Genomic DNA, 23,400 nt, shown 5'->3' with positions numbered 1-23,400 from the left:
TTTATAAAAAATGTTTAACTTAAAAGATTTTTGTTGCAACGCAGGCTCATTCTGAAACTGTATTCCCATGGACATTTTTGGAGACTGCGAAATACGTCCTGGGAGGTACACATTTTTGCAGTTTATGTTTTCGTGAACCCACGAGAGGCCACTGTGCACTTTTTCATATCTCAAATGTCTCTCGCGAGTGCCGTTCGCGCCCGCGCCCGCGCTGTTCACCCACGAAAGGCCGCTGTCTGACTGACTGAATGATTGGCTGTGCAATCGGCTGACCCACCCTTCTCCCTTCCCCAAACCCAACCAATTTTACTGATTAACCCACCCGCCCACTCACTTCCCTAAACCCAACCGACAGTTTACAAAAGCTGTCCAGAAAAAGAAAAACCCTGGTCTGATTTTGTTTTTTTTTTACCACGTTTTCGGATTTCACCACATTCTCACCCTCTTATGAACTCGTTCGCTTTATTTTTTGGATTCTGTTTTGTCTTACCTGATTTCTGGAACCGCTATTCCCCGGACTCAAACCGGGTCTTCGTGGTCAACTCCTCTTTGCATCTCAAGTCTGCCGACGTACACGATGAGCTGACTGGACAAACTGGTTGCAGCAGAAAAGCCCCCTCCCGGCGACGTATTTCGTGGTCTCCAGAAACGTCCACAGGACTACGTTTTCAGAATGAGCCTGGGTGGGATTTTTGTTGGGACAACATAAAGGAATTGTTATCTTTTATTTATAATTGTATTATTTGTTACCTCTAAAATAAAATAACACTGAAGTCATATATGGATTTAAAGTTATACACTGTAATAAAATATAGTCTGTTATCTGCGATTTGCAACTCCATAAATATGAACCAAGCTTGTTTTTTTTTCTTCACACTATTCACAGCATCTCTCTTTCGCTGACCTTGCATGACCTTCGGCTCAGCAGCTTACATGGCTTTCCCATTTCTGAATATTTTAGACTTAGAAAACATTGCGTCTATTAGTAGCAGCGAGTATAGTGTTTTATGGCAGATGTTCTACATGGCATCAGTGCATCCACTGCATCTGAGATTCACATAATCTAGCTGTTAATTGAAGGAGAATGCTGTTTACATAAACATTTGAGCAGTGACGGCTAAAATACAGCTTCAGCTCCTCATCAGAGCAGAAGCGGCGCGGCGAGGCGGCTGCGGTTATTATTGTCTAAAAGGAGGCTGGTGCTTTGTTTACATCTGGTGTTACGAAGGCTGGAACTTGCCAGATCCTCCTCTCTCTCTCTCTCTCTCTCTCTCTCTCTCTCCCCGTCGCTGTCTTTCTGAGCTGTGAATAATAGATAATGCCATGCTGATGATTGGCACCGAATCTTGTCCATATAGAGGAATGAAAGAGCGCTGCACCAGCTAGTTAATATGCAGCCCGCGTCACAGCGAGAGCAGGACCTCGCCATTCGGCCCTCATTTCCATTCAAACGCAGCCGTTTTGCATTCACAATAACAACAGGAACATCTAAACGGAGAGATGAAAAGAGTGGGTGACTGCGGGTACATAAGCAGGCTGTCGGAATGAACAAATCACAAATTAAACACATGATTTTGGCTTCTAGTGTCACTGGTCTTGACTTTACACTGATCTGCTGATTCATTGACCGGAAGGAAAATCTGTAGAATTTACAGTAAGAAACTGTCAACTGTGTTTGACAGAATTTTACAGTTAAAAATACAGTGGAATTCTTGAAAGGATTTATTTTGTTTACGGTAAACTATCGTATTTCATTAATTTATGTTATACACCCTTGTTTTCAAGTTCTAACATCTACACACAGGCTTGACATGAACACCTGCCAACCGACCAAATGTGGGCAGATTTCAGCTGTGGCAGGTTGGACAGACACCCCCACTAGCCACTTTAGCTGGTTGAAAATCATTTTTAAATTGCCAAAGCTGCCTCGTCTCTATAGATTAGAATTTTTTAGTTTAAGGGTGCTTTCACATCTGTAGTTTGCTTCAATTGGTCGGGACCAAGCGCAATAAATGATACATTGTTGCATCTTCTGCCGTCTTTGGGTCGTTTTCACACCACACTGCTGGCTTTGGTCCGTACCATAGAAACGAACCAAAATGCAGTCATCTGACAAAATCCACATCTCTCATTGGTCAGATTTTGTTGAACATATTTCCTAAACTGCTTATTGATTAGTCAGAATTCACGTGCGGGAAAATGCCAGTGAACTCCCGCAAGTAAGCCAAACCTTTTACTCTGGAGGGACGACTGCGCTGGCTGATTGTATCCCTGCTTTAGACAAACTATACATTACGAAAATGAAGCGCGGCCGCGGCTGGAAAACAGTTTTAATGCATCGCTCGTCACTTCAGGAGGAGGCGTGAATTAATTTAGCTAAACTGCAACATGGTCATCTTGCAGAAATATTACCAATGATCCATCAGGTAATTACCTGATGGATCGTTGGTAATATTTCCGCAAGATGAACATTAATGTTTTCCTCTCTCTCTCTCTCTGTTGGTAAAGCGCTGTCAACAAATATTTTTCATCCATATCCCATAATGCACAGCACATCGGCCTACGGCAGCTGAATTAGTCCAAAAGGTTCAGTACTTTTTGCGGTTGGACCTGTTTTAGTACGGATCATATTCTCACCACAAACGAACCGCTCCAGGGTTCATTTGAAAGTGTACCAAGACCACCTCTTCAAGCAGGTCTCGATACGCTTATTTGGTCCGCTTTTGGTGCGCACTCGAGTACGATTGCTGCATTCTCACCTGCCCAAACGAACCGTACCAAAAGGGGAAACAAACTCTAGTGCGATTCAATCGAACTAAATAAGGCAGGTGTGAAAGCACCCTAATATAACAAACAGATTAAAGTATGTTAGGATGCATAACTGTGTATCTCAAGTTATAATGAGTAGCACTGGTGTTCCTCAAGGAACAGTTTTAGCTCCATATTTATTTACATTCTTTACGTCAGATTTTCAATACAGCTCAAAAATGGTCAACTACAGAAGTTTTTTGATGACTCTGCAATAATCGGTTACATAAAAGATCATGATGGGAGTGAGTATAGATAGCTTTTAAAAAGTTGCTAACTGGTGTGAGACAAATTGTCTTAAATAAAAAAAATTTACTACTAATAAGACCAAAAAAATTGTTGATTTTAGTAAACATCCACCACAAGCAGTGCCAGTGATTATACAGGAGTCAACAATTGAGATTGTGTCAACATGTAAAGTTGAAGTCAGAGTTATTAGCCCCCCTATGATTTTTTTCTTCTTTTTTAAATGTTTCCCGAATTATGTTGAATAGAGCAAGGGAATTTTCACTGTATGTCTGATAATATTTGTTTCTTCTGGAAAAAGTCTTATTTGTTTTATTTCTGCTAGAATAAAAACAGTTCTTAATTTTTTAAAAACATTTTAAGGTCAAAATTATTAGCCCCTTTAAGCTAGATTCTTCGCTAGTTTACAGAACAAACCATCGTTATGCAATAACTTGCCTAATTACCCTAACCTGCCTAGTTCACCTAATTAACCTAGTTAACTGACTGTCATCATGGCAAAGATAAAATAAATCAGTTATTAGGGATGAGTTATTAAAACTATTATGTTTAGAAATTGGAGAGAAAAATAAACAGGGGGCTAATAATTCACAGGGGTTAATAATTCTGACTTCAACTTTACATTGTGAAAAATATAGTAAAGTTTATTTTAAGGGTCTTAAACCATTTGCAAAGTTCCAGTCCTTTAGTTTAAACTGTTGTTCTTGTCTTTGTCATTGTTTATTTTTTTGTTTTACTTTCTTAGTATATTTTCTTTTGTTTTATCATTGCAAAAATACTGACAATAGTTTGCTAAAGATTAAATTAAAATAAAGTATAACAGTCATTCATTCATTTTCTTGTCGGCTTAGTCCCTTTTTATTAATCCGGGGTCGCCACAGTGGAATGAACCGCCAACTTATCCAGCTAGTTTTTACGCAGCGGATGCCCTTCCAACCGCAACCCATCTCTGGGAAACATCCACATACACATTCACACACACACACACACTCATACACTACGGAAAATTTAGCCTACCCAATTCACCTGTACTGGAAGTCTTTGGACTGTGGGGGAAACCGGAGCACCCGGAGGAAACCCACGCAAAGGCAGGGAGAACATGCAAACTCCACACAGAAACGCCAACTGAGCTGAGGTTCGAACCAGCGACTTTTCGTTGTGAGGCGACAGCACTACCTACTGCGATACTGCCTCACCATAGTATAAGAGTCATCTGTTTGTTATTTTGGATAACATACAGTAGTATATAAAAGAATATTTAAGGCCAGCATTCCTCTAACTGATGTTTGCTATTGCCAGTGTACTGTTGGATGTGCGCTGATTGATTCTGGTATTCTTAGTTAGTTGTGATGGACGCTTGTGTAAAGTCCAGTTTTCTGGTTGACCTGCTGCTCTGTGTTGTCTAACTAACTAGTTCTTATTTTTTGCTGGGCCTTCTTAACCGTGTAATCTTGCCGGCCGGTGTTTGTCTTCTGGCTGATTGCACATATTATGCAATGGTGAGTTGGTTTGCGAGAGAGACAGAGGGATCTGCACCTGCGCTCTGGCATCAGCAGTCAGACAGACATGCTGCAGGCTTCATTGCGAGCTGTTTATTTGGACCAGTCCAGTGTATAAATCACATACCCACACACTCACACCTGTTGGGAGCATTTGTGTAAGCATACATTTAAAATAAGCCCTTAAAAATGCATGATTCTGATTAAATGCCTAATATTTATTTCTTGCCCATGCACTTTTAATAATGAAGGATCTGTTGGTAATATAATATAATATTATATTATGTTATATTGTATGGCGAGGCAGTGGCGCAGTGGGTAGCACGTTCGCCTCACAGCAAGAAGGTCGCTGGTTCGAACCTCAGCTCAGTTGGCGTTTCTGTGTGGAGTTTGCATGTTCTCCCTGCCTTCGTGTGGGTTTCCTCTGGGTTCTCCGGTTTCCCCCACAGTCCAAAGACACGTGGTACAAGTGAATTGGGTTGGCTAAATTGTCCGTAGTGTATGAGAGTGTGTGGATGTTTCCCAGAGATGGGTTGTGGCTGGAAGAGCATCCACTGTGTAAAAACTTGCTGGATAAGTTGGCGGTTCATTCCGCTGTGGCGACCCCGGATTAATAAAGGGACTAAGCCGACAAGAAAATGAATGAATATTATATTATATTATATTATATTATATTATATTATATTATATTATATTATATTATATTATATTATTCATTCATTCATTTTATTTTCGGCTAAGTCCCTTTATTAATCTGGGGTTGCCACAGCAGAATGAACCACCAACTTATCCAGCATTTGTTTTATGCAACGGAGGCCCTTCTAACCTCAATCCATCAAAGGAATCACCCATACACTCTCACATTCACACACATACACTACGGACAATTTAGCCTACACAATTCACCTATAGCCCATGTCTTTGGACTTGTGGAGGACACCCACAAGGGGAGAACATTCAAGCTCCACACAGAAAAGCCAACTGACCCAACTGAGGCTCAAACAACTAGCCAAGCCCTACAGTTTGCTTCTTTTTTTTTTTTTTTACCTTATTATTATGATTATTATCAATGTTGGGGAAAGTTAGTTAGTTAGTTACACTGTAAAAAGTGTGGTAAAAAAGTCTGTGGTTGGCAGAATTTAATAATTTAAAATATGGTAGAAATGTAAAATGAATTTCTTTATTTTACCGTAAATTACTGTATTTTGTACATTTTTATAATAAATTCACTAAACACCCAAACAATATAGAGCTGTTTCATATCAATAAATGGAAAAAAGGTGTAACTGGCTTTGCTTATTCAGTTAAAGTTTATTCATTCATTCATTCATTTATTTTCCTTCTGTACTTTTACTTTTTATATTAAGATTAAACATACGGGGGTGAATATGGGAAAATACCTAAACGGAATGATATCGGGCAAAAACGGGAGATTTGACAGGTATGCGTCATGCTAATTGTTAATGCTGTTATCAATCCTTGTTCGGATACAGCAAAATAATCATCTTTATTGTAAAATTACGTTTGTCTTTGTGGCGTTTTTCCTCCACGTTTATTTCTTTTTTGCCTCCCCTGCGCACCAGACAGTTTGGGACGTTTTGACATGCCGAGCTTGTTGACCCATCAAAAAAATTAACACTGTATAGCAGGTAAAGTCTAATTATTCAGGGGGGAGGGGGGGGGTCTCAGGCGATATTATTATTAGTAGTAGTAGGCTTTGCACTATGCAGCTAAATTAATGTGGACTTATTCCTTTCTGAAGTAATACCATAGTTTTAAGAATATATATAGTGTCTTTTCTCCCCCCCTGGTTGTACGGCGACCTTTGCCAACTTTGACCTGCAAAATCGCATCACGTGACTGTGAGACTAATAAAAAATTAAAACAGGACCTCTCTGTACAAACATTTTAAATTTGGAGCAATTGCTTGCTTTTTTAAATAGCTAATCCTCTTATTTAATCCTGCCTCTTTTCGCAGCGCCCTACGACATGCTCAAACTCTAGTGTGACTGTGGCATTAGTCCCTTATTTATCAGCGGTCTTCACAGCAGAATGAACTGCCAACTATTCTGGCAAAGGTTTTACCCAGCAGATGGCCTTCCAGCTGCAACCCAGTACTGGGAAACACCCATAAAACTCTGGCATTCACACACACTCAATCATAAGGGCCAATGTTGTCCACCCAATTCACCTATAGCGCATGTCTTTCCACTCCATACAGATATGCAAACTGGCCCAGCCGGGACTCGAACCAGTGACCTTCTTGCTGTGAGGCAACAGTGCCAACCACTGAGCCACTGTACCACCCAAGTTTCTCCAAAAAAGAATGCAGACATGTTAAAGTCTGTAGATTGTGACTCTTGTTTAGTTGCTCTTTTACTCGGAAAACACTTGCTGTTTTCAATCTGTTCAATTATTCATGCTGACACCGTTTCAGGTTTGACTGTAATTTCTCCTGGATTCCTGGAAGAATGTGTTTTGCTTTTCAGGCATTTTGGCACTCAATTATGGGCCGAGACCGAAGGGAAGATGACTGAGTCTAGGATCAGACAATGAACTGCTCATGAATACTGATTTGCCTTTCCTGCTTCACTTTTCACAACCAGTTTTAAAGTAAAATATTCAAAGATTCAATATTTTTTTTCTCAGACAAAGAAATCTCTTTTTTTTTTATTCGTTCAGCAGTGATTGTATCTAAAATTATATTTTGAATAATTAAACTAGTTTTAAATATTTCTCCAAGTGTAAAATAATTTATTCATTTATTTTATTTTCGGCTTAGTCCCTTTATTAATCTGGGGTTACCACAGGGGAATGAACCGCCAACTTATCAAGCACTTGTTTTACCCAGTGGATGCCCTTCCAGCTGCAACCCAGTAGTGGAAAACATTCATACACACTCATTCACACACTACGGACAATTTAGCTCACCCAATTCTCCTATACCACGTCTTTGGACTGTGGGGGAAACCGAAGCACCCGGAGAAAACCCACGCGAACGTGGGAAAAACATGCAAACTCCACACAGAAACGCAAACTGACCCAGCCGAGGCTTGAACCAGCGACCTTGTTGCTGTGAGGTGACAGCACTACTTACTGTGCCACCGCGTCACCTGTAAAATAATTGTGAATTGTGTGTTAGCATGTTGCTAACTTATTACTAGCTTGGTTAACAATGTTGATAATTTTTAGTATGTTTTAGCACATTTCAAATTGCATCAACATGTTGCTTTCATGAATTACCATGTTGCTGGCATGTTAAGTATACTGTTATCGCAATTTAACACAGACCTACGGTATCATGGTTTGATGAATGTAAGTTTTTAGTGTAGTTTTAATCAATGCCTGCAAATTGTAGCATGTTACTAGCATCAGTAACATTGTTGTTGACCTGTTTTTGGCATAACACATTGCTTTCACGAGTGTAGATGTTGCAAGCAGGTTAGCATTTATTATATTTATTTATTTTTTATTAGGCAGGAACAGTGTACATTAGCATTGCAAATGCACCAGAATTAGCCAAAATGATATTTTTCAAAATTATAGCCTTTTTCAGCATAGTACATTATTGTCTTGAATCAGAATGTTGCTAGCAAGTTCTAATGTTTTAACTTAGCTAACATTTTGGTAATCTGAGTTTATCTTAACATACTGCTAGCATGTTTTACCACTTTTCTAGTACTGTAGGTTGCTAACATGTTTCTAGTTTGGTTAGCGTATTGTTCTGGAATATGTATGTTGCTACTGTAACTTACTGTAAGTATCTTGTTATCATGACTTACCATGTTGCTAGCATGTTATGTAAGCTGTAATCACATTTTAAAACAGCATACGCTATCATGGTTGTATGAATGTACGTTTTAGCATAGTTATCCGATGCCTGCAAATAATAGCATGTTGCTAGCTTCAGTAACATTGTTGACCTGTTTTTAGCATAAAACATTGCTTACATAAGTTTAGATGATGTACAAAGTAAAACTATAGCCCTTTTTTTAGCAGTTCCTAATTTTTAACATTAACATTAACACATTCCTATCTATTAGCACATGGCTGACATGTTTAACTGTTCCTAAAAAAACATCAATTTCTAGTCTAAACCCCCATTAGAAATGAAGTTTCTGTTATTTAATTAGTATGAAAATATTGTCATTCTTCTTATTAATAATCTTGGTCAAAATACCATCTGTTGTCTTCATCTTAGCTTTTACTGAGCTTTTTCATAATAAAGGACAGGTAATTTAATATAAATATAATTTAATATATATATACTATATTTAATATATACTATATTTACATATGCTAGCAAACACTTCTGCATGCGATTCTTCATGTCTCCTCTGGTGTTTCCTTTCAGGCTGAAGAAGAAGTCCCAGTCGGTGGACATCGGCTCTCAAGGCTTTCCAGCACGCCTCATCCCGAGTCTGTCCTTAAACAGATCTTCACCACCTGCTGCCAAGACAAACACATCTGAGGTGCAGGAGAACAACACCACCAATGCCCAGCGCCGTGTGCCACGCTGCAGCGATCTGAAAAGGGGATACACCATAGGTAAACCAGCCTTTTCATCACAGCAGATTGTGTGTGTTTCTGTTTCATATGAGTTTCAGATGGGGGTTGAAGATCCCATGTAATTAAAATAGATGTTAGTATCAGTATGTTAGTCTTCAAGGATATCTATAAGCTAGTGTGCTCCAAATCAGTGACAAAATTCAAAGATATAAAACTGATATAAACATGTAAAGCTTGTAGTTTGTCACTTCTGCCTAAATGGATCAACATTTTTGTCAGGTCATCTTAACTTTTAGTTTCTCATCAAATCTTGACCAATCAAATGCTCAATTGTATCTGACTTGCCCCGCCTCCTTCAAGACATTTCACATTTAATGCACGTGAGCTCAACCACTCTCACTGGCAGAGCGGTGGTAAAGCAAAACGCTATTGGCTGTTTCATTAAAAGGGAGGGGCTACACTATGTCCCACCTTCTCTTTGTGTTTCGGTTGAGTTTACTTCAAACATCAAATAAAAATGCACATTTTAAAGCACTTTACGGGATAAACTTTATCTCTATATGTGTGCATGTGTGCATGAAGATGTTGACTTTGGATGAGTGTCTCAATAGTTTTTATCATTTGAAAAATACATACATTTTTATTTTTTTATTAAATCATGTAAGTAAGTTCACCAGTGTGCAGCATCAACTTGGATGATGCGATGGCAGCCAGAGGACAACGGCGCCAGTGTGCTCACCACACACCAGCTATAGGTGGGGTGGAGACACAGTGATGAAGCCAGAGACAGCGATGGATATCTATGGAATATATATATTTTTGGTAACACTTTACTTGAAGGGGGTGTTCATAAACGACACATTATGAATAAGAATGATATTTTATGCATGCTTATGACAACTGTCCTTAGGTGTCATTCACTCAGTTTTGTCATATTAAAAGCAAAAGTGACATGTTTGAGATCTCTTTAAGACAATTTGACATAACTAAATACAGCGCATCTGGAAAGTATTCATAGCACTGTTTTTTTTTATGTTACAGTCTTATTCCAAAATGAATTAAATTCTACTCACAATTCCCCATAATGACAATGTGATTTTTTTTATTGTTGCAAATTTATTAAAATAAATTAAATATTCACAGCTTTTGCTCAATACTTTGTTGATGCACCTTTGGCAGCGATTACAGCCTCAAGTCTTTTTGAATATGATGCCACAAGCTTGGCACACCTGTCTTTGGGAATTTTTGCCCAATCCTCTTTGCAGTACCTCTCAATCTCTGTCAAGTTGGATGGGAAGCGATGGTGTACAGCCATTTTCACATCTCTCCAGAGCTGCTCAATAGTATTTAGGTCTGGGCTCTGGCTCGGCCTCTCGAGGACATTCACAGAGTTGTTGTGAAGCCGCTCCATTGGTGTGCTTTGGGTCATTGTCCTGCTGGAAGATGAACAGTCGCCCCTGTCTGAGAGCACTCTGAAGCAGGTTTTCATTCAGGATGTCGCTGTATATTGCTGCATTCATCTGTCCCTCTATCCTGATAGTCTTCCAGTTCCTGCTGCTGATAAACATCCCCACAGCATGATGCTGCCACCACCATGCTTCACTGTAGGGATGGTATTAGTCTGGTGATGAGCGGTGCCTGGTTATCTCCAAACGTTACGTCTGGTATTCACTCCAAAGAGTTCAATTTTTGTCTCATCAGACCAGAGAAGTTTGTTTCTTGTGGTCAGAGAGTCCTTCAGATGCCTTTTGGCAAATTCCAGGCCGGGGTGGCTTCTGTCTTTCCACTCTACCATACAGGCCTGATTGGTGTACTGCTGCACAGATGGTTTTCCTTCTGTAAGGTTCTCCTCTCTTCACAGAAGAACGCTGGAGCTCAGACAGAGTGACCATCAAGTATTGATCACCTCCCTGACTAAGGCCCTTCACCCCCAATCATTCGGCTTGGATGGCCGGCCAGCACTAGGAAGAGTCCTGGTGGTTCCAAACATCTTCCACTTGCGGATGATGGAGGCCACTGTGCTAATTGGAACTTATAGAGCAGCAGAAATGTTTCTGTAACCTTCCCCAGCCTTGTGCCTTGAGATAAACCTGTCTTAGAGGTCTACAGACAAATCCTTTGTCTTTATGCTTGGTTTGTGCTTTAACATGCACTGTCAACCCTGGGACCTTATATAGACAGGTGTATGCCTTTTTCAAATCATGTCCAATCAACTGAATTTACCACATGTGAACTCCAGTTAAGCTGCTGACACATCTCAAGAATGATCAGTGGAAACAGAATGTACCTGAGCTCAATTTAGAGCTTCACGGCAATGGCTTCTGTGCATGTGATTTTTCTGTTTTTTAATTTTTAATAAATAAACAAAAATGTTTTTTTTCACATTGCCATTATGATTTAATCAATTTTAGAATAAGGCTGTAACATAAAAAAAAACTGTGTAAAAAGTGAAACACTATGAATACACTGTACATCAATGATGCTTTTGATCTTTGACAATTGGAGTTTGATCTTTTGACAATGCTTAGACAACATAAATTGTGACAAATCTGTCATAAACATAACTGTCATAAGCCCATTATGATTGTATTGTAATTAATTTTATAACAGTGTCCTTAAAATGTTTCTTGATCTCAACTACAGTGGTATGCCAATTAAAATGTCAATAAATATTAATGATGCTCTTATAAAAAATTTTGACAGAGTATTGACAGCTTTAATCAGAAATATTAATGTCAGATTCAGTTTGTTCAACTGGAAAAAAGAAAGCGATCAGAAAAATATTCGTGATACAATTGTAATGGCTTCCTGACAATCATGTTTATGACAGATTTATGACAACTTATGTTGTCTTGATAATGTCAAGTTGTCATAACAAACAGGTCATTGTGTGTTTATGTCAAGTTGTCATATTTGCATTTAAAATGACAACTGAGTGAATGACACTTAATAACAGTTGTCATAAACATACATAAAATGCGTCATATCATGATTATAAATATATTGTCATGTCAGTCTTATGTACACCCTCTTCAGGTAAAGTGTTACCGCAATCTGTTGACTGTACATTAAGCTCTGCTTTTTAAAAAAACGTGAAATATTAATTGGATCTAAATTGATTAAAGTTTCAAAGAAAGGCGGATGACGCTAGCATAGCAATATGAAAAAAATGATCAGCAGGAGTAACATTATATCAGTCATCATTGATGATTTGCCCAATCAGAGTTGAATATTTGTGCAAGCCGTGTAATAAAGAATCCCATTTCATGAACATTTTCCATTGGATGCTTTTTTGCATACTGGTGATTGTTCCGTTCTCCATGTTTGACTTTCTGCCGTGTTTTGGAGGCCGTGTCCTCAGGCAGTCACAGTCGGCCTCCTCACAGAGCCTCTAATTGGTGAGAGGACGGCAGGAGAGAGAAGTGTTATCGATGGCCACATGCTGGGCGTCTTTTCATCGTGTGTCAGAAGCGCCATTAAAACCACACCACACATTTTAATAACCTGCCCTCATGCATCCCGCCAAATTATACTGTCATTTCCAGCTCGACGTGAGCAGCGCTTTTAACGTTTTTAAATGAAAATGACCCTGACAGACCATTCAGTTTTCCTTAAACGAAAGCTGTTTTATTGCAGTGCTTTTGGTTCGCTGCAAATGGGGATTGAGACATACAGTTGAAGTCAGAATTATTATCCCTCCTGAATTAGCCCGCCTGTTTATTTTTTTCTGTTTAAGTTTTTTTCAATACAATTCTAATCATAATAGTTTTAAAAACTAATTTCTAATAACTGATTTATTTTATATTTGTCATGATGACAGTACATAATTTTGTTTCTGTCTCAGCAGGGTGTTTTCACACCTCTAGTTTGAAAAAAGTCAGGAAAGTGGGTGAGTCCAGCTCTGTTTAGCAGGGAGTGTCGGGGGAAGGAAAGAGGCAAGGTTTGCATGAAAAGGAGAGTTTCAGTTTGGGCACACGCTGATTTTCAAAGAGGCAAAACAACACACAAACACGGGAGAAAGACAGTTAGTATGTTTACATGGACACCAGTAATCAAATTATTTTCCAAATTATAAATTTTTGAACTTTAACTGCAGTTTGGCACTTTCACTTTCAGTCAGGAACATTTCATGAATGCCCCCAATGACAAACGAGATATTGGATGTGAGAAACTGCTGGAAGAATGTTGTTTTAATGAAATGTTTGATACTCCATGGCGAATGGGAGAAGAAAAAAAACCTCCGCAGTTCTCTGTAACTTAGGTACACTCGGTAGGTAATTTCAGAAAGCCATGTGTGTATAAACTATCCTGTCACAAAATGTGGCAAATCCTCCACGACGCTAATAGTTTGATTAAGGTGTTACATGTTTTCATGCAGAAAGCAGCATTTACAGCAGATCTTTTAGTCTGTAATATTGTAGTGATAATACCGTACTGTAACTTAGTAACTAAATCATTTTGATTAAGGTATGTCTTTAAAAACTGAAAGAGAACTGCTAATAGGAACTAACTTTGCCTCTGAATAAACAAACAAAGACCACTGATCACTCACCAAATCTGTAGAGACAGGACAATCAACACTTAACTGGATCCACGTCTTCTTTTTTAAAAATGGCAAATCCAGATTTCACCATTTCCAGATGCGTGTTAGCAGAGCACTGTAATCTACACTTGAGTCCAGCTGCTCTCTCATAGCAGGGAATAGAAAACAAAACCTTCGTTGCAGCACATTTATAAACGCAACACTGACAACCCATGTCTCCAAACAATTCTTCATCCACTTGTTTTTAATTAATAAACACAACGTAGCTTCTCTCTGCCATCTGAACATTGTAATGGGTAAAATCAGTCTTCGAAGCTATCATGCATATAAATGAAGTTGCACCTCATACATAATAGAGCGCGCTGATTGGTTCGAACCAAGTCTATCTCTTGAATTAATACTAAAAGCTCAAAGACGTCACGTTGTACTCGCTGGTACAGACATCAAGTCTACATGCTGGAATACACACAAGGATTTCATGGCCGTGATGCAGCTTCAATATTTCTTTTCAAACCGGAAGAACGAATTTGCTCGAAATAACGCAAAAACAAATCATTTACACTTTTTAGTGAAACATTTGTGTCCTAATAGTGTTTTTAGCCGCATGGTACATGTATATGACTGTAAATGTCTCAATAAATGGGTTTTGGTGTTGTGTGACCCTTTAAAGGCTTTAATTAGGTAGGCAAATTAGGGTAGACAATCAAAAAAAATTGCTTAAGAAAGCAATTATTTAATAATTTTGACCTTAAAATGTTTCAAAACTGCTTTTCTTCTAGCCGGAATAAAACAAATAAGAATTCTCCAGAAGAAAAATATTATAGGAAATACTGTGGAAAAAATCCTTGCTCTGTCAAATATAATTTGTAAAAAATTTGAAAAGAAACCAAAAGATCACAGAAGAGCTAATAATTTTGACTTCAACTGTCAGCAATGATGAAATAAGTTTTGGTGTCGTTGTTGGAAATTTTCTCCAGGTCAGGTCTGCATTGGTCTCATGGGGTCCTGGGATAGCCTTAATTCTTAACTCACCTAATTCTGTTAACAAGATACTGGATAGGCTTTTATGTAAGCCTTCTTTATCTGATGTTTATCCGCTAGTCCTTTAGGATGACGTTATAGAAGTTATACAGCCTTTGTTGATGGTCATGTAAAGTTAAGCTGAAATCAGTGAGGATTTATACATGGTTGAACAAAGGATGACATGGTTATTCACAAAAAAATGGATAGATATATTGCAAGAGACATCAAACAATACAATACAATACAATACAATACAATACGATACAATACAATATTTCTTGGAAAGCACATTTAAAAAATAGCAGAAGTTCACCAAAGGAGTACTAAAGAAGAAAATAGGCAAATATAATGCAAAAAGAAAACATTCATTCATTCATTTTCCTTCAGCTTAGTTCCTTTATTACCCTGGATTCGCCACAGCGGAGTGAACCGCCAACTATGTTTTACACAGCGGATACCCTTCAACCTGCAACCCAGTACTAAGAATTATCCATGCACACTCATTCATACACATACTCTAAGACCAATATAGTTTATTTAATTCACCTATACCGCATGTCTTTGCACTGTGGGGGGAAACTGGAGCACCCTGAGGAAACCCACGCGAACACGGTGAGAACATGCAAACACCACACAGAAACGCCAACTGACCCAGCCGAGCCTCAAACCAGCGAAGAGTTTAGGACCACCAACTGCAAATGCTTTATCACAAAACTCTTAAAGCGTGTTCTAGGCACGGCGAGTAAGATTATTGATGAATTTGTAAAAAAATAATAGATGGAGTTGTAAAATAAACATTTATAAATCTGCAGTTAGAAAACATGCCAATGTCAACCAATGCATGTAAAAACTTACAATTCCAAAAAATAACTGTGAACTGTGAGAGATAAACTTAGAGTTGTATTTAAGTCTGAAATGTTAGACAGTCGGAAAACTAGTTAAAAAAATGTCAATTGAGTAAAATAATGTCTTATTTGCAACATTAGAACTTGGATTTGCATTCAAAATTAATCCAGACAGTTTAAAAACTCACAATTGTAACACATTATGTTAAAACCCAAAGAAATAGTTTTTTAAACTTTCTATAAATTTTGAGAAATACAGAAAATTAAAGCTTTATTAAAGATCAAATTCAAACTATTAACAGACCATTAACTGTGACTTTCGCCTCAAACTTCTGATTTGCTGCTTATTAATAGTTATTAAGGTCATGGTTGGGGTAAGATATAATTAGAGATGTATAATATGATTATGCAGAATATATACTTCATACTGTAAGTACTAATAAACAACCAATATCTGGGCTGGTAATTAGCCACTAGTTAATAGTATGAATTGACACTTAAGCTAAAAGGTTACCAGAAAATATAATAATGCAATAGATATATATAATAAAAATATATGTTGTTTACCTTTAATTAATAGTAATTTTAGTCTGTGACACTGCACTGTAATCTCTAATCTTGTCTTTGCTTAAACAATTAAGTAAAGTTCACTGAACATAACTTAAAATTTTTCATTTTGGTCCTATTACTTAAAAATATGAGTTAATCTTACTTGTGTACCATGAAAATGCATAAACTTATGATTTCAGGTGTAGTAAGTTCAAAATCATAATTAATCCTTATAGGTTTAAATAGGTCATTTTCACAAGTGTAGTCTTGACTGCAAAGTTCTTATATGTGTAACCTTTTAAAATATTTTTAAATCAGAAAACAACTGGCTTTAGCTGTAATTATTCATCATAATGTGAAAAAATGGCTAATTTTTTGTTTAAAATTTTTTTAAACATTTTTTCATAGTATATTGTTACACGCACACACACACACACACACACACACACAAACACACACACGTGAAGAGATTCAGTTGTGGTAGAGGGAACGCATGGTTCCTTGGAGCTACTTCAGACTGTTTGTATTGTGAAGTCCTAGTTGGGAAACCTTGAGTTTTAAGCTCAGCCTAAGAACTTCCTTATTGTCCAGATAACTGAATGTTTGGAAAATGTATTGGTATGCTGTCTGAATAATATCTGACATTTTGATACCTTCAATGTGAAGTTGTATTCTTCAATTATCTGCAAGTCGTTAAGTGAATGCAAAAGTAGATCAACATATTTCAACGCATTCAATGTTTTTTTTACTACGAATCAGTGACCAGTTTTTTTTTTTTTTTAATGCTTAAATTAAGGAAAAGATCATCATCCAACAGCTGAGACATTTTTTTGTTTTGTTTTGAGAGAAGTTTCAAAGATATTGGGGGTTTCTTAACTTTTTTGTTTAATACTTAACATTATTTTTTAATACAACATATTTTCCATCTAAGAAATAAAATATATGTATATGCATTAGGGATGCCACGGTTTTCAATATAATATTGAACCATACGGTACGACCTCTATGGTTCACTACGCGCTTGTGAATTGCGTTTTTCTCAGTTTTGCATTTAAATAATTTATGTGCGCTTTATATCTCCCCGAATTGACTGTGCATGCCTCTAAATCCATGATCTGAGATGAGGAAACTCCTCCCCGCGAGTAAATATCCAATCACTATGCTCTAAAGTTAGGGGCCGCTTGACCATCATTTCACACTTTAACATTGCGAGTGGTGGTAAAGTGAGGCTGAGGCCACATTACAAGGAAGCAACGACGAAGTGAGCCAAAAGTACGAGAAAGCGCCGGCGTCTTTCAAATCTGCGGTGTGAGGACATTTCGGTTTTGCTGGTAAGTGTAATACCAATAAAAGAAAAAACGGTGAACAAAAAATAACTGTGTCCAAGCATTGTTTTACACGTATAACCATGACTGCACATCTGCAGCGCCATCACCCAGCAATATCACTGCTCTGAAGGCAGAATAGCAGAGACGGTAATAAAGTCCTCCAAATAGCAACAATCCCTCGCTGAATAGTTCAAGCAAACATACTCAACTGGTTCCGAGAGACACATAAAAATAACAAAGACAGTGCGGGTGTTTATTGCTGCAGCCGTTTTCGTTGATTGGAGATGTGTGCTTTTGTCATCTTATAAAAGCACTCGATCCACGTTACAGACTTCAGTCTCGCATTTTTTCAGCACCGAGATAATTAAGACGGTTTATTTATGTTTACTTAAGTACAAATATGTTTATTTGAAATAGCCAATTTATCTTTATTAGCGTCACATGTATGTTCATTTTCAAAGTGTAGAATTTTATGTTCCCCAGTTTGTACCTGGGCTACCAGCAGCTGTGAGATTTCAGTGTTCATTTTTTTTTTATACAATACACTAGGAACTAGTGTACTTTTCGTGGCTTTTAAGGAAAACAAAATGAGTATTGCAATAAATCGTTTTTATTTATTTCTCCTTAACCTCTTACTGTTCCTATTGCTATATGGAATAAAAAAAACACATGTGAAAAGCCATAGGGACCAAACCGAAAACCATGTTAAACCGAGGTGTGTATTGAACCGTGGGCTAACTGTATTGTTGCATCCCTAATATGCGTAGAAAAAAAAATATGTCGCATCCGAAACCTTCTGGCAAAACATTTTAGGAACGTCCACATTACAAACCTCTCCTTTCAGTTTCTCACCTTCGGTTGATGTTTTATGTCAACCTCTGGCTGTTAAATGTAAGCGTCGTCCTCCACATGTGATCTAACACACTGTCACTATTAATGCGTCTATATTTCTGTTCTCATTAGGTGGCTGAGCATGATTTGCTGTCTGTGTGTTCGGCTGAACTGTCAAAGCGCACAAGACTGATCACACTGTTAATAGTTGTGGAGAGGTGGAGTGTTTGCCCTGTTCCTCCGTTTCGGACGCTGTGTCTCATTACGCTGAATATACTGTGAAGGTGCTGACCTGAGAGGTCAGTAGAGATGCTGGACGGGGTGAAGATCTGTTTTACAGGGAAACAATATAAGGTATAGAATATGAATGTCATCCTGATGAAGAAGGCTCTGGCTGCCGGGTTCATAATGACAGATTTATTTATTTATTGTCGTCTACATTTGCTAACCATGTACAATCGTCTGCTGGGTTTACTTAAAGGGGCTGTATGTAAGTTTTTGACTCCTCTAAAGCATAAAAATACCATAATATGTTTGCAGATATTTAAGAGACATGACAAATGAACTTTCTTGTTTATCTGAAAAACAATGCTGAAGTCAGATATTCTGCTGTAAAATTGTGCGTTACGTGCTGGAAAGACACCCGCCCAGTGCCTGTTTAGCCAATTATTTTTCAGCAGCACAGGTTTCCTTGATGAAAAACCTTTCTTTCATTCATTCATTCATTCAGAAAGGCACTCAAAGCATGCATTCATGAACGAAATGTGACCTCCGGTGAACAGTAGCAGACTCCGAAATAAGACAAAGATTCAGAGTTCAACAAGACCTTATTAATTAGCAAATAATATAAATATTACAAATGTAAGTATTAAGTGAGCAGGTTACATTGTAACCCCGTGTCTTAACAACACGCTATGTGATGAGATTTGCAGGGATAAGCAATTTGGCTGATTCTCTTACTGCAATCTTACTGCACTCAAACGAAATGATAAGGTTTATAAACTTATAAACTCATACACATGAAATCTCTTTAACATGAATTAATGTAGCTGCTGAATCACTGAAACATGTTGGTTTACAATATTTCACAGTTCTTAAATTCAATTTCAAGTGGTTTATTTTCAAGATCTGAGGTGAACTATCTGCTGCTGCTTTCAGTAGTATGCCATTAGGCAATGTATCGGCATTTAAACTCACATTGTTAGCATTTAACAATGAATAAAGCACATGAGGTGAACCTGAGGTGATCATTGTCATCAAGTTTTCTGTTGTTCAGCTGTAAAAAAAATAGAAGCTGTTTCTAAAATATAAATTCCAGGTATTGCTAGGACAAAAACTCATTTTACTACGGGAAATATTCCTTCTATCGCATGTCCTTGCTTTTATATAGAACACAATTTAAGTATTATATCATTATGATTTAATCAGCGTTTAGGCTCGATAGTCATGCACACTTCTGTTCTGACTCAATCTGACAACCTGCGCTTGCTTGTGTTTTGATCCAGGGTTGATCCAAACTTACATACTGCACATTTAAATACAACTGCTAAAGTTTTTATTAGTTTTTTCAGTGCACTTATAGCAAAACAGGGTTTTGTTTTGCACTTGCTTTCAAAAATTTATTGTCAAACAAAATAATTGATTTGTACATTTTTTAGGAATTTATATATCTTTATGCAAAGATAAAACTTAAAGGAATGCACTGTAGTTCATCGATAAATTCTCCCATCGTTTCCTTAATTTTTTTTTTTTTTTGGGGGGGGGGGGGGGGGTCGGTTTGACATAAAGATATTTTGAATAATGCTGGAAACCTGTAACCATTGAATTTTAGTAATCAAATCAATAACTACAGGTTTCCAACCTTCTTTGAAATATCTTCTTTGTATTGTAACAAGTCAAAGGTGAGTAAATGCTGGCAGCATTTCAACTTTTGAGTGAACTATTTCTTTAAATATAATTGCAATAGTAAATACATACAATATATATGTATATTAAAATTATATGTTCATTGTAATGTTTATTTAATTGGTAACACTTTATAATAACTACACACTATGAATCATTTGTTAAGCATTTCATTTTTTGTTAACTATTAACTGTACCTTAATAGATGTTAGTAAGCAGTTTGGAAACCACATGGGAAAGCTAGGTTGCTGCCAGAAATGGTGCTATTGAGGCCAGCATGGGGCACTCGTCTGTTTGGGTCCTAACGCTCCAGTATATTGATGGGGACTCTATACTGCTCAGTAAGTGCCGTCTTTCAGATGAGATGTTAAACCGAGGTTCCGACTCACTGTGTTTGATAAAAATCCCAGGATGTCATTCAAAAAAAAGAGTATCCTGGCCAAATTTGCTCACTGGTCTATGTCCATCATGGCCTCCTAACCATCCTCATATCATAATTGGCTTCATCATGCTGCCTCCTTCCCACCAATCAGTTGGTGTATGGTGTGCTGTATGGCTGCCATTGCGTCATGCAGGTGGATACTGCACACTGGTGTTGGATGAGGAGATTCCCCCAATCTGTAAAGTGCTTTGAGTGTCCAGAAAATCGCTATATAAATGTAAGAATTATTATTATTATTAACTATTTGCTGATGCTTAATAATGATTCATAATGTGTAGTTATTTTAAAGTGTTACCATTTAATACAGTATATTTATTTTTTATCAGCATATCATTGATAAATATCTATGATATTTTTACTTTTTGCATGTACAGGTACACGTTAAATTTTAAAAAGCACTAAAATATCATGTTTGTTTGCATACAATAGAGTCCTGCTATTAGCCACGTTATTTACACAGTGGATGAGATTGGTTTGAGAGTGAGGTGGAATTATGGCGGTTACTGTAAGCAGCCTGCGGCCTCTACCTGCACGCTCCATCAGCGCTCGGTTTGCTGACTCCAATTCAATTAGCAGCAGTTCAATAGATTGAGCAAGTGTCGAGCTCAAGCGTGGCCACTGCAGGGTTCTCTCAGGCTGCAAAAGAAACGACATATATTATCCAATAGGAAATGTCTGTGACATTTACACTCCGATGCTATAAAATGCAGAAGGCTGGTCTATTTAGATTTTATGGCTGCTCTATTAGGCCTAGAGGAGAACGTGACCGTTTCTAGTACTCGTTTGGTATGGTGGTAAAGTTTATTTGCTGAGATTGATGCTTTTTAGCATGTACCTGATCTCAAGCAGTGCCCGTGCATCCTTCTGTTTAGACAGTGCTTTTGAGCAGATAAATTAAACCCCTGGAGGCATAATGTATTTGTTGGGGACAGATTACCGACAAGTCTGTGACTGCTCAACGCAAGAATTATATGAACCATGTTGCATTCAGATCAAACATGTCCAATTTAGGCTTTAAATGTGGTTGATGATGCTTGATGTCATTTCTAACTCTGCTCAATTTGACCTTTGTGTTTCAAACAATTGACCTGCTCTGAAATTGGTAATCGTACATTTTTATGGCTCGTTTATTAGAACTTTTCCATTTCTGTCACTCCATTGTTTATAGTGGGAATGTTTATTTGCTCAGCTTCTTCACATGTACCTGATCTCCAGCAGTGCCCGTGCATCCTTCTGTTTAAATAGCCACTTTTAATAAAGACACTGCTTTGGAACAGAAAATTAACGCCCGATCTAGAGGCATACTGTATGTGTTGGGGACAGATTATCGACAAGTCTGTGACTGCTAAAGCAAGAATTATATGAACCGTGTCGCAATCAGACAAACACTTCCCGTTCAGGTCAGCTTTAAATGTGGTTGATCGCGCTTGATGTCATTACTAGCTCTGCTCAATTTGAACTTTGTGTTTTAAATAATTGACCTGCTCTGAAATTAGTAATTGTAGTATTTTTATGGCTGGTCTATTAGAACTTTTTCATTTTTGTCACTCCAGTTTTTATAGTGGTAATGTTTATATGCGCAGATTGATGCTTCTTAACATGTACCTGATCTCCAGCAGTGCCTGTGCATCCTTCTGTTTACATAACCACTTTTATTGAAGGCACTACTTTTGAGCAGAAAAATAAAACCCCTGGAGGTATACTTTATGTGTTGGGGACAGGTTATTGACAAGTCTGTGACTGCTTAACGCAAGAATTATATGAACCATGTTGCATTCAGATCAAACATGTCCAATTCAGGTCAGCTTTAGATGTGGTTGATGATGCTTGATGTCATTTATAACTCTGCTCAATTTGACCTTTGTGTTTCAAACAATTGACCTGCTCTGAAATTGGTAATCGTAGAATTTTTTATGCTGGTCTATTAGAACTTTTTTCATTTCTGTCACTCCAGTTTCTATAGTGGTAATCTTTACCTGATCTCCAGCAGTGCCTGTGCATCCTTCTGTTTACATAGTCACTTTTATTGAAGACACTACTTTTGAGCAGATAAATAACACCCCTGGAGGCATACTTTATGTGTTGGGGACAGATTATTGACAAGTCTGTGACTGCTAAATGCAAGAATTATATAAACCATGTTGCATTCAGATCAAACATGTGCCTTTCAGGTCAGCTTTAAATGTCATCGCTAACTCTGCTCAATTTGATCTTTGTGTTTCAAACCAATTAACCTGCTCTGAAATTGGTAATCATAGTATATTTTTATGGCTCGTCTATTAGAACTTTTTCATTTCTGTCATTATAGTTTTTAATAGTGTTAATCTTTCCCTGATCTCCAGCAGTGCCCGTGCAGCCTTCTGTTTACATAGTCTTTTTTTTATTAAAGACACTACTTTCGAACAGAAAAGGCATCTTTGATGGTGACACACGTTATCGACAAGTCTGTGACTGCTAAACGCAAGAATTATGTAAACCATTTGACATTAGGATCAATCACGTCACTTCCACAGCTTGTGGTTCAATGGTGCTTAATGTTGTCATTACTAACTTCATCCTAGTTCAAGTTGACCTTTGTGTTTTGAACGATTGACCTGCTTTGAACCTACTAATCATAGTTAATGCTTCTCAGAGCCGTGGTTTGGGCTTGTAAAGTGAGGAATCTAGGTCCACTCTCTGAAAAGGTCAGATATGATGGGGGATGACCTGAGGTGGGTTCTGCAGCTAATGTGAGGCTGTTTGTCACATTTTATAGTGATATTAGGGGCTATTTACTGCTTATTGTAGTCAGTTTCTTTTTCTTGTACCTTTTTTATCAGTCCACTGATAAAGGAAAACAGGCTGATCATCTGTTGTTGTTGTTGTTTAGATT

At 37.7% G+C, this 23,400-nt stretch overlaps 1 protein-coding gene across 4 annotated transcripts in view; it reads left to right on the top strand.

Moving 5' to 3' along the window:
- Positions 1-23,400, top strand: part of oxr1a (oxidation resistance 1a) — a 330,299-nt gene that overhangs the window by 117,735 nt on the left and 189,164 nt on the right. For all 4 annotated transcript variants that reach the window (XM_073925233.1, XM_021466735.2, XM_021466736.3 and 1 more), the window contains one exon: positions 8,908-9,101. In XM_073925233.1, coding sequence (XP_073781334.1) covers positions 8,908-9,101 — 194 coding nt within the window. The remainder of the gene's footprint in view (positions 1-8,907; positions 9,102-23,400) is intronic.

Source organism: Danio rerio, chromosome 16 (assembly GCF_049306965.1).
Source record: "Danio rerio strain Tuebingen ecotype United States chromosome 16, GRCz12tu, whole genome shotgun sequence".
NCBI classification, from domain to species: Eukaryota; Metazoa; Chordata; class Actinopteri; order Cypriniformes; family Danionidae; genus Danio; species Danio rerio.
Note: the sequence above shows the minus strand (reverse complement) of the source record. Positions and strands in the feature narration are given on the sequence as shown.